The following is a 16,409-nucleotide window of genomic DNA, read 5'->3' as shown; positions in this document are numbered from 1 at the left end:
GTTTACCGTACTGGAAGATAAAATAATATAATTTCAATCGAAAATGTTATTTGATCTTGAGTAAAACTCTAAAGAGTCCTAATTGAATTAAGAATGAAAAGACCTTCTAGAATGTTCTAGAAGACTAAAACCATTCCTAATTACATTAGGAATGATAAATTATATTAGGCCCTCCCCTAGATCATTAGGCCGTACTTAAAGCTCAAACCGGGCCCAGTTTAGTAAATTGGCCATAACTTCCTCAATATTCATCGGAATTGGGCTTATAATATGTCGTTGGAAAGGTCTTTGCAAACCCCATCCAACTACACCACTATTGGACCCATATCATGGACCAACCAAACTGGATTGACTGTTTTCTTTAAAATAAAGTTTTCAAAAACAGGAAGAAGAGAAAAAGAAATAAAACTTTCCGCAACACTAGACTTTCCACACTTTCGTTTCATTCGATTATGATTCGACGTGAAAGGCACTCATCACTGGGTTTGGTTTTGGGGAGACACAAATGGGTGTCTACAGAAATCCTTGCAGTTATTAGAGAGATCGAGAAGTTCTTAATCTTCTTAGCCCCTAAACAGTTCTTAAATAGAACATATTGCAAAGGCATACTCAATTTTATTAAAAAGAATTTGTCTAATATGCAAGCGCAAGGGAGACTCCTGCGTTGGCAATTATAGCTTAATCAATTCTCTTTTACTATTAAACATATATAGGGATCAAAGAATTCTTTAGCCGATAGTCTAATCAAAGAATTGACTAATGGAGAAGAAGCACAAGACATCAGAAAAAATCTTCTGCCCATCAACTAATAAAGATGGAGGCAGAGAGAAAAACTCTTATTGAAGAAACTGATGAAGCTATGGAGCGGGTTTCACCCTCCACTTGGGCCTTGATGGAGACCATGATTTTTTCATCAAAAAGAAGATCTCAAAATGGTTTAATTAAAATTTGTCATGTAGCAGTTCGAAGATTCCTAATGTACGAAGTGATGGTCATTATCTTGAGACTCACTCCTGATATTCAGGATATAATACTAAATAAAATAAAAGATAACAATTTTAGGTTCTGGTATGATCTAGTTGTATCAAGGTCATACAAGATGTATGATGTCTAAGATATATGAGGAAGTAGAATAATATTCAACACCAATTCCAGAGTGGGTACGTGTCAATTCATCCACATTCACTGGAATGGATGGCACCATATGTAGCGGAGCACTACAGAGTTTATGTTTATGGGATGGTTCATAGTATTGTACCATTTCCTGATATTAATACTACGTTCTTTGAGAAACTCACGAAATTCAAAAAGTAATTTTTAAGAGAATTTATGAAGCAACAAGATATAAAGGAAGAGTTGACCAAGTCCAAGTGCAAAGTGCAAACATTGAAATGGTTGAAGGAAAAATTAACTCTCCACATTTCCTGATTATGTTTGAAGACGTTCATCGCAAACTCAAAGATCCAATCTGTATCTAGCAGAGGCGAGTAAAAGATCCTACGGAGGCAAGAGCTTATGGATTTTTCTATATTGCTCAGTATCTTAACCAGTTCATAGCGTTAAAAGAAGAACCACCAGTCATAATACATGTGGGAAATACTACTATAGTAGCACCATAATGGTTAAGAAATTATTTAGAAGAAGGATTATTACATGGTGAATCAGTGTATGATTATCTCGAACAAGTTGAAGTTGGGAGATATTTATCCTTAGAGGGAAAAGGGCACTTATTGGAGATCTTTGTCACATGGGATGAATCCTATGCTGCTAAATGTATGATGGATCTAGGTATAGAAGAAGACAACAAAATGTATGTCCATTATGAAGACAGTAAGGACAATAAATGTGGTCTACAAGATATGATGGAGTCCTGAGCCTATACCAACAATTATGTATTATGCTTTTACTGTTGTAGCACGTTTTATTTGTTTAAAGAATCTTTAGAAAAGTAGTGAACGATATTCACTTGTTGAGTCATGATTTTCTGTAAGCCACATAAAGTGTCGGTGACTTTTGTGAGCCTTCCCCTATATAAAAGGCATTAGGCAAAGAAGTGAAGGTAGAGTGGGAAGAGTTAGCAATAGAATTGCTCTGAAATCATTAGGGAGTCTTCTAGAGAAAAATACTCACCTTAAGAGACATATTCGGTTCTCCATCTCTCTTAAAGTAGAGAAAACTCTAGTTCAGCTTATGTTTGTTTAAGCTTTTCAATTTGTGTGTTTGTTGTAATATCTGAGTGTTGTAATCCTTTCAAATTAAATAAAAGTTTCGTTCAAGAAGAGAACATTATCCCCTTGAACCTTATATATCAAATGAGTTATCTTTCTGTTTAAGAAGTTCCATCATAAATACAGTAAGGATTGTTTAATTAGAGATTACGATCTAAGGTATGAAACAAATTAGATCTGTGCCGAGCCCGATCTAAGGAAGACATGGTTGGGGTTAACTACCTTGGTAAAGCCAGAAGCTCAGAACGTCGGAGGTTCCATTGTCGACTAAGTTCAGGTATTGGTCAAAACTCTCTAGTTAAAGAATTATTATTGCGAAGCATGGTGAGTTGTTAAATTATTATAATAATCCATTTCGATGTATAAGTTGTAGCATAGTGATAACTAGTACCAATAAAAGTCATTTAAGTAATTATAAGATCGAATTATAGTAAAAATCTGTGTATTATTAAAACTGTTATTTTAAATTAAGGTGGTGTTATTAATTTATCAAATACTGTTATTAATTCATTAAGTACTATTATTTACCCTAAATAAAATATATTATAAAAAAAAAGCTGGCGTCACTTGGTATTGGGCGAGGTGACCTATACCGAGTAGCGGTCCTTCATTCGGTCATTCACTCATCTATACTTAGTATTTAAAAACACAAACCACAACTTTTTCAAATGGCACGTGACATCTTAAGTCACTCATTACCCCATATGCCACATGTCTCCTCCCTTAATATTTATATTTAAGTCTTTATGCATTCTACAACTTGCAAATTCAATTAAGAAAGCGAAGTGTTTCATTTCCACCATAAAAAATAAAGTTCAATTAATTAGTACACAACTACACATTACATAATAATAATAATAATAATAATAATAATAATAATAATAATAATAATAATAATAATAATAAAAACGCATTACATAAATATATGATTTATAATAAAAACTGTCTTTTCTTCTCATAGACTTTAAATATAATCTTAATTAATATGTCATTTTATATCCCACAATCTTTATGTATATATATATCTAACTAAATTCCTTCATTTTCTTTCACAATTCTATCCTCACTTTTTTTTTTTTTTTTTTTTTTTTTTTTTTTATAATTAACCCAAGAAACAACCCGTGCATTTTGAACGGGCGTTCCCCTTCATTTGCCAAACCTTAAACCCGAGTCCAGTCCATTACCTTCCCCTTTCATCTTTCCCCCTCCCTGCTTCCTGCTTCCCCCGGTGCAGAATTCTTTTCTCGAAGTTCAAAAGGTTGATAGGAGCAATCACTTCCAAAACACAAATGGCGTCTTCAGCAGCCACCAGAGACTTACAGCGCGACCTAGAATCCAAAGCCAACGATCTTCGCAAACTCCAAAAAGGCAAACTCTTACTCTCTAATATTCTCGTATATTCATCTAATTTAATCTTAGTTTTCTCCTTAAATGTATTATTTTTCTGAAAAATCAGATATTGCTAAAAATCATGAAATCCGAAAGAAATACACCGTTCAGCTTGGCGAAAATGAGCTCGTTCTCAAGGTATTTTACTAGTATACTGATTTTATATGATTTTTGTTGTGAATTTGGGTTTTATATATTAATTGGCTTGAAAAATTTGTTGATGAATTTGGTATAGGAGTTGGATTTGTTGAGTGAAGATGCGAATGTGTACAAATTGATAGGTCCAGTTTTAGTTAAGCAGGATTTGGCAGAAGCAAATGCTAATGTGCGCAAGAGGATTGAGTATATTTCTGCTGAATTGTATGTGCTCTTTTCTTTTATCATTGAAATTTTATGCTCTTTTCGGGTTTTTGTTCTATAATTATTGAGTTGATGTATAATAGAATTGAATATAGAATGCTGTATTGCACTATTGCTAGTCGAGTTGTGCTTGCTGCATTCTTTGTGTTTTTCTTTTTTTGGTCATGCTCGATTACAAATTGGGTAATATGAAATGTCAATACGCGTGTGTTAACATCATAACTATCAATCTAGCTATGGTGGGAGTTGAGTCCTAATACTATAAAAATAAACAAATTTCTGAAATGGCTTTGCATGACATTTAACAGAAGCCTTGTTAATTTTTCTCTTTAAAGGAAACTTTTTGTTATTCATAAATATTCCAGTAAGTGTTTGATTGAAGAGTTTTATTTCGGAACCAAGATTGTGGATTCGTTCTCTTAGTAGTTTTCATTATGTTTTGCAAGAATAACCATGACTAGTGATTAAGGAATCAGTAGACTATATTTTTTTTAGATAACAAAGGATATGCAAGTGTCATTTGTGGCAAATTCAAAAGCACCACAGACATATTTGAGAAGGAGGGCGAATGAATCAATGAAAATGTATCAAAAGGCACGCCCAAGGCATGTCTAGGCGTTAGGCAATTAGGGTAGAGCGCCATTTTAGCTCTACGCAAGGTGCATTCAAAGAGGTGCCTGAGGCGCACATAGGCAAATCTCTTTAATTGTCTAATATTGCACACCTTGCTTCAAAGAGGTACACCAAGGCGCAACAGGACTTTCATCGCCTCATCTGCACCTTGAGCCTTTTTTTACATTGATATGCGGATGCTCCCTCAGTTCCTTTCATGTGCAAACCGTGCATGTTTATATGTTTCCCATCACCCCCTTTTATCCAATTTGCACGTGCCACATTTGATTTTATTTCTAATGTTACTTGAATATTCTTCAACATTAAGAAAGTGTATGTCTATGGAGTATGGATTCCTCATAATTGATCCAATTGCTAATAATAATTCTTTCAAAGCAAACCAAAGATTTACAGTTCAAAAGGAAGATAAACAGAAGATTGATATAATTAACAAGAAGGATAAACTTAACCAATGCACATGTTAAAAATATGTTGATGCACCACATATGCTATAATGTTTAACCCACTGTAGTCTGAGAAAGGTAGGAGAAATTTTCCTATCGAATACTATATATATATGTACTCTCTTATGTGGTGTTTATCTATTTCCATTTGTATTTCAGGAAACGTCTTGATGCTACCCTACAAGATATGGAAGACAAGCAAAATAGCAAGAAGGAGGGGGTATGTATTTTAATCAGTCGATTTTCTCTTTTTAATACATTTGAAAGTCATATATCTTGTCATTGTAGTGCCTTATTATAGCAGGCTTGCAATCACCATAAACTTAAGGATTTATTGAAACCTCTGAGTAACATTTTGGAGGCTTAGAGTCTTAGACGTACTAGAAGCTTTAGCCTCCTATCCATTGATGATTTGGGACATGCTCAATGTCTCAGTAGAATTATTGAGTATACATCATGGATGTACCCTGGTAGGATATAATGGAACTGGTTATAAGTGGGTAAGTTGAAAACAGGTATATTGCTAGAAGCTTAAAGGATGGGCAATGGGGTGTTCTCCTCACTTTGCTTAAAACAAATGGAGGAGAAACTTTTTGAGCATCATTCATAAGGGTTAGTATCTATCTGAGGATACTTTTTGACCCGTTACTTGTTACTGTTTCGTAGTATTTGCAAGTTCTTGTATATTAGTGACTATAGATGGAGGAACTATGGCAACTACCAGGGGATCAAATGAATTTGGGTTCTATTTTAATTAGAAAGTGTGTAATGGATTGAGCATTAGGGAAGGGCACATTAGAAATTGTCACTGCAGGTAGCTTGAGTAACAAGAAGAGGAGAATTCGCCCATAAATCGAGGAGTTTAGGGAAAAACAATAGTATAATGTATATTGATAAGAAGTGTTATATTGTTAGCTTTTTCTTAGTGAATGTGTCTGGCCACTTAAGCTGGTATTGTGTGCTCTATTTAGCAATTTAATTACATCAAATCTCTTCTTCTTTATTTCTATTATTTCTATTTATGATTCCAATAACAAAGTGAACGGAAAGTCTTAAGGTTTTATAGTCATGTCATCACTCATCATTATTGTCATTATTCATTATAGTATTTAAATATCTTTTGCAATTTAAGGCTTAAAAAATCAGAGTCTTGTGTGCACTCCACTGTATCTATGTCATAAAGTATTTATTTAGGAGATGGTAGATTTTCTTTTGGCATAGTTGGGACCTTGGGTCAGAGACTTAATTTGTTGCTTCAGAAAATGTGTCATAAGCATGAGTTAACGTGGTATGTATCTGGCTCATATGAATATGATAAGAGATTTTTTTATTCCCTGGAAGGATGTCTGCATGATCCTTTTGGAATTAGTCCTCTTTGGCTAGATACTCCATATGCACAAATATCTATTGGTGGAACATTTCAATGACGAGTTGGGTTCCAACCCCTCTAATTTCTTTTCCCAGTATACAATGTATAATATTTAGTTGAATAAAAAAACATGAGAAGAAAGTTAGCAATTTGGTTTAGTGCTTTTTTCAGGCTGAAAAAGTTGGCATAATGATAAAACTAACTTGAGTATAATTAATAGTCAAAGTGTTAAAATGTTGGCCTCTCTATGCTATATTTATGTCATTTCTTCTATGCATAATTGGGTTTTTTTTGGAGCAGAAGAATACATATTTATTATTCTATTTATTTATTTTGCTTTCTTTTGAGTTGGAAACAATAAAACATGTTGCCCTTATGGTTTTACTTATGAATAAACTTTCATGATATTTTTTATGCAGAGACTTAAGTTTACATTTTCAAGACCATTGTTATGAGAGGGACTAAGGATTCTAGGTAAAAGATTTTACATTAACAAGCCCAGTATCTAATGTAGGTTGGAGCTATTCCATTTTCAAGACCTTTGTTTGGAGCTATTCTATTAGGATAGAATTTCACATTGATGAAGCTAGTATCTAATGCCCAAGATTTTGCTAAAATCCATTTTTATTGGCATACATGAGTCTTAGTAGAAGACAATATATTACACCAAGTGTGGGTAGATGACAATATCTTAACCATGAGCTGGTGAATGGTGCTGGTAGAAAAAAGAGGAAGGGTTTTGTTCTCAAATATGACTTTAGCAAAGCATATGATATGGTGGTTGATGTTATTAGTGAAATGATGAGTAAGATGAGTGCTGGCATTTTTTCAGAGACACTTGGGTTTGTGTCTAGATTTAGTCTAAAGCATCAGAATAGTGCAGATCATAGGATTGTAGGATATGAGATATCTGTTTGGGGTTGGTAGCTGTTTTATGCATTCATACTACCTTTCTAATCAACTTTAGTGTTTGAAATCCTTATTAAGACATTTGCTAAGAAAGTTCAAAGGGGTATGGCAGGGAGTATTTTAAATAATTTCAGTATTCTCGTGTTCAACTCTTTGTAAAATGTCCTCAAGTTTCTCACCATTCTACTTCTCCTAAATTTAGCTTTTCTTACATGCCGTGATTTAGATGTCCTCATGCCACTTCTTTGGCTAGATTGGCATCCTATCTAAGAGTTGTACTGGAAGTGGTGATGATTGATTAGGAAAATGCCAAAGTAGTGGTATATGCGTAATCTGTTTCATCACCATTTTCTTTTGGTAGGACATATTTCTCAAAAACTTATAATCAACTTTTTCTCTCTTAGTTATCCTCTTTTATACTTCTATCATTATATAGGATAATTTATTTCTGAGGAAGTTTGTTGCCTTGTTGGATGTGAAAAATTGGCATCATAAATAAATTATTTCTGTATGTAAATTTTATTGACCTATTTTGGCTATGTCTCTCTCATTGGGGAAGCAGTTTGATATATGTGACTAACTTATATAAATTTTAACTCTTCTTAAAATTACTTTAGGCTCAATTGTTCTTGTGATGAGCCAAATTGGGATCTGCAAGGGTTTGGGGGTGGGGTGTGGTGGGTGGAGCAGACATATAGATCATTGGTGAGGATGCACTGATGTGTGGTGGGAGGGGGGAGACTTTGTAGTTCTAAGGAGGAGGGTTGCTGGAGCATACAAATTCATCATAGATAAATTGTTTCTGTAATCTACTTTTTGTGACCTATGCTGGTTATGTGTCTTTTCAGTGGGAAAAAAGCTGGATGTATGTGAATAACAATAACTTATAAAGGATTTAAATCTTCTAGGAAAATAGCAAAGTTGTCTCTTTCCTTTTAGGCTGAAGTGATCTTCTCAGGGGCCAAATTGGGATTTGCAATGGTTTTGGGCTCCATAGTTTTCACAACACTTGACTTCACGAGCTACTGATTTGTATATTAATGGTATTTAGGGTATATTAATATTTAGCTTATAGTTATCAAATAAATGTGTGCCAGAGCTATAAGGGACATAGGATTTTATTTAAGTAGTATAGATTTTAGAGAAGTTGCATGCTAGTTCTTATTCCTCAAGAATAGGGCTTTCATGTGACTAAAAAGATCGTGTTTTATTGCAATTAGGAAACCTAGTACTCTAGTACGATTAATATACCTATATAAAGGGCCGTAGGATGTTAAAATGTGTGTGTGTGTGTGTGTGTGTGAGATTGTGATTAATAAAGTATAAAGCTTTGTGATAAAACTTATGAGAGTAGGTGAGATGCTTATTCGCTTACAATTTGTTTGGATAAAGAAAGGGGAAGGAAAAGAAGGGGAGGGAGGAGAAGAGGAGGGGAGGGAAAGGAAGGGGAGGGAAGAATGGTGAGTTTTCCTTCCAAATCTCTCCATATTGTTGGAGGGATCAATTTCCTACAATTTAATCATTCCATTTCTCTCCCTTCCAATTCCCTCCCTTCCTCATTTGCTATCCAAATGAATGATACTCCATCTCTCCATTTCTCTTCCCTTCCTTTCCCTCCATTTCCTTCAATTCAAACACACTATTAGCAATTCTAGTTTGGTTTATAGTTTGAACGTGTGTTCAAATCCATTTGTTTAGGTCAATTTGATTCTAAATTAGTGCCCTAGATTTTGTGAAGTCCATTTGAGGTAGAATCATATCAGCTATGTTGGATTCTGTTCTGCAACCTCCATTGTTGTCTTGGTTCAGCATTGTGGTACTCAATGAGTCAGCCTTCACAAAATGTTTTCCTACTACAGATTTCTGTAGACATTTAATGGGATTGGAAGGCTCTATGAGTCTGAAATACTTTTCAGTTTCTCTGAATTTTATACTTGCTTTTCAGGACTCTTATCGTTCTCATTCATTTTTTATATTGATGGCTGTATCATTCAAAAGGGGATTTAGTAGAATTTTTCCCTTCTAAAATCTTGCTTTATTATCCAAAAGCTACTATTTGCCAAATTCAATGTAATTCACCCCTTTCAGGGTCAGAACTTTTAAATTGTATACTAATACCTTTGTTTTTTTAGTTTGCTCGTATGTTCATTTTGACACAATTAACACACACCCCTTTGACTTTTTTAAAAAATAGCTATTTACGTAAATGCAAGGAAAACTAGTCATGTCTGGGGTTCATCTTGATAAATTCTTTTAAAGTATTAATTTTACTTATAGATAATTATAGATTATTAATATTTAAAGATGTGCGTTGACAAACGTGATAGTCACACCGATTGAACAAAAAGAAAATAAAAAATTATTAATAGTTTACTTTTTATTTCTTTCTATCTTCGGGATCCTCATAATGTTTTGTAAATTCTTTTGTATATATATTGTTGTGTGATATGACAAATGGGAGAAAGGGGGGTTGAAGAAGGGAGATTATTTGTTGAAGTGTTATATTCTGTTAGTTACATTAATCATTTACTTTCATTTGCATAACTGTTTTTGTATAAATTTCAGCAACACTTTTGTCATCAACTAGGGCAGTAACGCGCGCGATGCGTGCGTCATAGCTAGCCATATCTTGAAGGTTTTTTTGGTTTGGCTTTTAAATCACAAAATTAGTTAAATTAACAATAAGAGAAATTTTTCCTAAAAAAAAAAAAAACAATAAGAGAAAATATGTAATCAACTATATTTAGGTGGTATAAATGTTCAAGACAACTAATATTTATGAAAGCATAAAAGTATATAAATATTTTAGAGGGTATAGTTGTCTAAACACTATTCATTAAAATAGCATCTACATATTAATGAGGGTATGTATGTAAATACACATTTTGAAGGGTATAATTGGCATTACACTATTCATAAGAGTATGTTTCTACTTTTTATAAGGTAGGGATATCAAAATATTATGGGTCTAATTACCCACTATTTTGGATTTCCTTTAAAGCAGAATATAATGGTTTGATTGTCCATATAATATTACAACATTAGTTTGTGTTTTATATCCACTTTAGTGTTTTTATTATTATTATTATTATTATTATTATTATTATTATTATTGTTATTGTTATTGTTATTGTTATTGTTATTATTATTATTGTCTATCTGACTGCGGGTTGTGAATATCTTAAACTGTCATTTGTTTGGGTGACTTGTTCAATTTGGAGCTTTGTTGTATTTGGCTAGTGATGTCATTAAACTTGATTTGCTTGTGGAACTTATTATTTATTTTCCAATTTTAAATCCTTTCAAATCTTCCTCCATAATTCTAGCTTAGAATTCATTGTAAGCTTTCTTTTTTTCCACATATTTTATTTGCAAATGGCACGTGGAGTGGCAAGACATTAGACTGACTCGTTCATTTTATGGAAGTTCTGCAAGAGATAAGTCAGAGTTGCCTCCTTAAGTTTCCTTCTAATCATTGCTCTATCATGCATATCTGATGCAGAGCGCAAGAACAGAAAGTTATTGGACGTTCAAGATTAATGGAAACAGTTTCTTAATCTAGGAAATTTAGAATATCAGTAGTCCTTAATTTCTTTTTTAAAATCAGGTTCCAAGTAGCTTACTACTTTATATATTTTAGTTAGGGATTATCGATTTAACTTGAAGATTCTCTATTTTATGGACCTTATATTCCGTAATACAACTATGTCATGAACAATGACATTGTTGAATTGGAAACTTTTAGGTAACACAAGGCTAATAGTATTTGTATGCATATTAATTCATCTCTTTTAAGATGCCTTTAACAGATATAGTTTTTTTTTTTTTTTTTTTTTTTTTTTTTTTTGGTGACAAAACTAGTGGTAGCTTTTAGCTGGTGAGCAGCACAGTAGCATGTGTCAACTAGTAGCGGGTAAAGGTTAGCTATTAGAGTAGCTATTGAGTATTAGTGTTTGGTAAAAGTAGTTGTTTGAATATTAAAATTTCAAAAAAACATATACTATAGCGTTAAAAAGTAACTATACATTTTCAAATTCTAATTGCTACCTTTGGAATACTAATATAATTTACATTTGAAAAACGCTACCTTCACCATTAACCACTACTCAAACTGCTACCCTATTCTTATTGTTTCTAAGTAGTGTTTAGACCTAGTCAAAGCGCCATCTGCTACCTGAAATGCTACCGCCAAATAGGACCTGAATAGAATGCTTTCTTGCTTTTGGGTGGTTTATTTTTTTTGTCTCTTTCCTGCAATTGCTGGTTATCATCTTTAACAGATATGATTAGAAGTCTGCATTCTCAATTGATTAAACGTCCTGGACATTATCCTTTACTCCATGGACCTTGGACACATGTTTTTCATTGCCCTTGAATCCTGGACTTCTTGCAGTGTCCAGAAATACAGAATTGCTGGATGTGATGACTCTAGGCCCTCTCCGTGCCTTTTCCATAGGTTAGGTTTTTTAATCAGTGGCTGCATTGATGCTGCAGGATAGATGACTTAAACTGTAAAACATGCCCACATGTTCTATATCTGTAAATGTTTCATCAATATGTGGTCTCCTTCCACCAGTTGGTGGGGACCTGCTGCAGTCAGTTTTGAATCTTTGCCTTTCATATTACAATTGCAGTAATCAAGGACTAATATTTGGGAAAGATTCCAGCATCAATGAAGAACAGATAAAAGAGGGAAGATTTGGGGGGGGGGGGGGGAATATTAGGATGATTTGTGGCAGTGAGACACATTCATAGGTGTGTGTGTGAGGCTTAACCTTGTGAACATCAGTGCTGAAAGCTAAAGGGCTTGACCCTGTGAAGCATGATCACATAATGTTCATAAATGAAATCCATTGGCATTGTTTCAATCACATAGTTGGTGGGAATCTTCTGCTTTCCTTTTAGATTAATCATCCTCCATAATATAACAGTAATCAAAGAACTTTGGGTCTTTCTTTATGGGAAGATAGCTAAAACAATGAGTCATCACCTATTTAATGGTTTGTCAAAGGTGGATGTTATTAATCTTATTATTATGATTCTGGTTAGAAAAAGAATCTTAATAACTACTTTGGATTTTCTCTCCTCTTCTCTCTTTGATAAACATTGTTAGATGTAGGCACTAGACCCTCAAAATATGCTTGTCTAGGATCTCTATCTCTCTCCTCTTTGTGTCTCACTCACTCAAGTCATTTTTTTTAATTCGAACTCAGAGAAGTTGGGCTTTGTTTTCCAGCTGGTATCTTTGCTATTTCTGAAGTACTTAAAAATCCATTCCACCTTTTTTTTTCCGCTCGTTCTATCACCTACTCAAGGCAATGACATCAATTTAACTTATGATTCAGTCTCTCTGGAGTCATGAACTGCCTAATTCCATCTGAAATCCCCATTCATGAGTTGGTTGGATTTTTTTGGCTTTAGTGTTGTTGACATCATAATACAGTCTTCTCTCTTTGCTTAAGGAGGAACTTTCTTTGTTCTATTGTTATGCTTCTGGTGCATATATTGTAGGTAATAATGCGCTAGAAAGATAGAAGTCTTCTTCTGAAAGAAGGCTGAGGTCCCTTTCAGCTTGATTGGTTATGTGAAATAATTTGCATGTAAAGGAAGGGAATGGAAGAGAAGGGAAGAGATTTGAAGGGAACAGGATTGGCATTTCTTCCTTTAAAAGAAGGCTTAGGTCCCTTTCAGCTTGATTGGTTATGTGAAATAGTTTGCATGTAAAGGAAGGCAATGGAAGAGAAGGGAAGAGATTTGAAGGGAACAGGATTAGCATTTCTTCCCTTTGGTTGAGTTATTAAGAATTGAGAGGAGTAGGTTGTTTGTTTTGCTTGTTATGTATGAATTAAAGACCTTCATGAAGGAACTTTCCTAGCAATATTTTGGCCCACTTCCCATGTGCATACATTTGCATTAACCTGGAGAATATATCCCATGTGAATAAATTATCATCATCTATAAATTAATATCACCAATTCCTTTCAATGGAAGAAGCTATCAATCTATTTATTCCGAAATGAATGTCTAATTCAGTAGGCTCTATTACTCACATGCTTTAATGTTGCTACTTTTAACATGTATAAGGGGACAAGAAATGATGTATTTGATTTTGTTCCCAGCTTCCCACTGAGTGTGATGACAATAATATATGGAGTCTATAATGTTCATTGGTTTAGGGTATCTGAAGCGACTCTCTCCTTATGGTTAGGGAGCAAACCTTTGACATTTAATTTTGTGAATATAAATTGTCACATAAGCTGATTCAACAGCGAATGAACATAGTTTTACTTTGTAATAATCTAGAAAACAGTTCTGCTAGAAAGAAGCCCCTAAGTCAATCATCTTGGCGGAAGGTGATTAAATCAGGCCCATCAGGGTCAGTCTTTCTTGCTTTGAGCTCTTAATGGCTGCTCACATAGATCCTCAGATGATGACCTTTCTTCTGGAAAGTACGAAAAAGTGCTTTTTTTTGCCATAAGCTGCTTGCGCCAGATCTCCTGCTACTAATATATTATGCTACTTATCCTATCCGAGGGTTTGCAGCTAATGTTGGACTTAATGACGGGCTGGATTTGCATTTGAGACTGGAAAGAGAGAAACAAAAGTAAAGATTATGTTATTAAGACAAGGATCAAGGATCAGGGTGTGCTTGTTTTTCTGTCATTTTTTTTTCATGCAGCATCTAGGATGCTTGTTAGTTAGCTCTGCAATCAGTCCATTTGGCTACTAATTTATGCACTGATGTAATTCAAACATGGAGTTTGGTTATTCTCTTGGCACTTGTAGCTTATCAACCTAATATCACATGGTTTATGATTCCTGAAATATACATAATTTAGCCAGTAATGAGATATTGTTCCAAGGTTACATTTAGGAAGCTATTAATTCTCTTCTGAGATAATCATTACTTATTGGCATCTCTGACGTTCTATCTGGTTATTCTATCACTTGTAGATAATGAAGGTTCAGCAAAAAATTCAAGCTCTTCAAGCTGGGAAGGCCAAGGCATAATTACTCAGCAGGTTGAAGTCTTTATTCAAAGTAACCTATTTCCTATTTACCTTTTTTTTAAAAAAAAATAAAAATAAAAATGTCTTTTTATTGTTAAGTGTTTACGTATTGGATTGTTGCTATTCCAAGTTTTGGTATTTTTGCGAGGTCTATAGAAAGCCTGTGTGAACAGTATGTTCATCTTTTTAATAGGAGTCAGTGACTGTATACTAGGCTACTGGCGTTAAACTAACTTCTTAGAGGCTTACAAGTAAGAAACCTATTTTTCACTGTGAGAAAGTGCTGCATCCACAGCCAAAGGATGTAAAAACATAATCATCCCATTTGGTATTGCGTGTAAAACTTATTGTCTATTTTGAAATGAGCATTTCTTTTGAAATGCTGGATTTAGCACGTCATTTGTTTGTAAATCCTAAGAATCTGGTATTGGATTTGAGCTAAATCCAAAGAATCTGGTTTAACAAGGCCAAAAAAAAAAAAAAAAAAAAAAAAAAAAAAAATTGAAATCCAATAATCCATTTTTACTTGTATCATTTAGAATTCTGATATTCACTTGTATTTTATTGTCTTACATATCTTCTATCATCCCTTCTAGTATATTGTCATTCACCAGTCACCTCTAGCTCGCTCTATCTACTATCATATATAATTATATATCCATCATCAACGGCCATTGTTAAACCTTTCCTTCTTCTCTGTCTACAACATTACAGCAACATATTATCTACAGAGTAATCATTCTAGTCATCTTCAACGACTAACACTTCCTACTTTGACCCAGAATCAATTCATATAGGTTATTAACTAAATTTACTGAATGCTGAACTACAGATCTAATCAACTCCCTCAGGTTTCATTCTTTGATTATAAATTTATTATTATTATAATTCTATATACTCTTTATAATTGGTAATTTTACATTTCACTCATTTTCCAAACATGGTGATTGTATCTGAATTTCTGGTACTCAAAATCCTACACTTTCACAAAGATCATGATTGAAATTAAATGTTAGAATATCAATCAAATCTGGATTTCGAAACCCTACATCAAGCCAATTGGTTTTCATCCTCACGAAGCACCACGTGGCAGATGTTCTGCCTACATCGAATGTAACTCGTAAAATGATTGGCAGTTTGAATACTTGAATGTTTGGTGCCTTTGTTTTCCATTCATGATAATCTATGCAGCCAGTGTGAATCAAAATTGGTCATCCTGTTATTGTATGTAAAGCATATTCTTCATGGGGTTACATCATCTGTCAGCTCATTTGACATCCATTTACATGCTCCTTCCTTATCTTCCCTTATCCCAAAACACATCAAGAATGTTGTTATAAAAGGCTGGCACACGATTTGGCCGTGCAGTACAATTATCATGGACAAGCACTTGCTCAGTTGTTCCACTTCCAGACTAGGTAGCATTCGAATGGCTATTGTGAAATGTGAAAATCTGATAAGTTGTTTTGAGTTAAGAGAGAAGCAATGATATTCCCTTTGTTCCTAAATACTTGCAATACTTGAATTTAGCCAGTAACATTGTGTACAAGGAAAGAATAAACAAACGTGCAACTAGGTTATTGGAAATTGTTTATGAAAAAGAAAATTTAAAAATTGCAAGGGTTTGCGGGAGTTAGAAATAACAAATTAATGCATTGTTGCAAGTCATGTGATTAACAGTTTGTTTGGATAAAGAAAGGGGAAGGAAAAGAAGGGGAGGGAGGAGAAGAAGAGGGGAGGGAAAGGGAGGGGAGGGAAGAATGGTAAACGTACATACTTCGTGTTAATTGTGACTTGAAATCTAGTGCAATGACAAAGGGTTGACTACAAACGCATAAATCTCTCAATCTAGAAATGATCTTGAGGTGATTTAAATTGGAGGTGATAACTTGTTTTAAGAGTTTTTTAACGATAGATTATATGCCAATTCTAATAAGAAACGAGAATATTATGGCCGTTTTACGAAAGACTATCAAAGCTGGGATAGGGACACAGACGTGCCCCTACATAGCACGCCCATGCCTAGTCGAATGAGACGTTTTTGCTTCCTATTTTTTGGGTTTATTTA

At 34.0% G+C, this 16,409-nt stretch overlaps 1 protein-coding gene across 1 annotated transcript; it reads left to right on the top strand.

The window, feature by feature from the left end:
• The first annotated feature begins 3,386 nt into the window (after positions 1–3,386).
• LOC145634929 (prefoldin subunit 6-like) lies at positions 3,387–14,735 on the top strand. The gene is made up of 5 exons (XM_081686257.1): positions 3,387–3,596; positions 3,685–3,755; positions 3,853–3,977; positions 5,213–5,273; positions 14,286–14,735. The coding sequence occupies exons 1-5, from the start codon at positions 3,518–3,520 to the stop codon at positions 14,340–14,342; spliced, it is 393 nt and encodes a 130-aa protein (XP_081542383.1). The 5' UTR covers positions 3,387–3,517; the 3' UTR covers positions 14,343–14,735.
• Positions 14,736–16,409: the final 1,674 nt, after the last annotated feature.

This window comes from Chenopodium album, chromosome 6 (genome assembly GCF_948465745.1).
Source record: "Chenopodium album chromosome 6, dcCheAlbu1.1, whole genome shotgun sequence".
NCBI classification, from domain to species: Eukaryota; Viridiplantae; Streptophyta; class Magnoliopsida; order Caryophyllales; family Amaranthaceae; genus Chenopodium; species Chenopodium album.
This window is presented reverse-complemented; position numbering and strand designations above follow the sequence as displayed.

What these genes read in the sequence shown, in the direction of transcription:
- LOC145634929 (XM_081686257.1), top strand. Translation starts at nt 3,518, where the DNA reads ATGGCGTCTTCAGCAGCCACCAGAGACTTACAGCGCGACCTAGAATCC. An exon ending in GAGTATATTTCTGCTGAATT is followed by an intron (nt 3,978 to 5,212) that starts GTATGTGCTCTT and finishes TTTGTATTTCAG; the next exon opens with GAAACGTCTTGATGCTACCC. An exon ending in AAAATAGCAAGAAGGAGGGG is followed by an intron (nt 5,274 to 14,285) that starts GTATGTATTTTA and finishes TATCACTTGTAG; the next exon opens with ATAATGAAGGTTCAGCAAAA.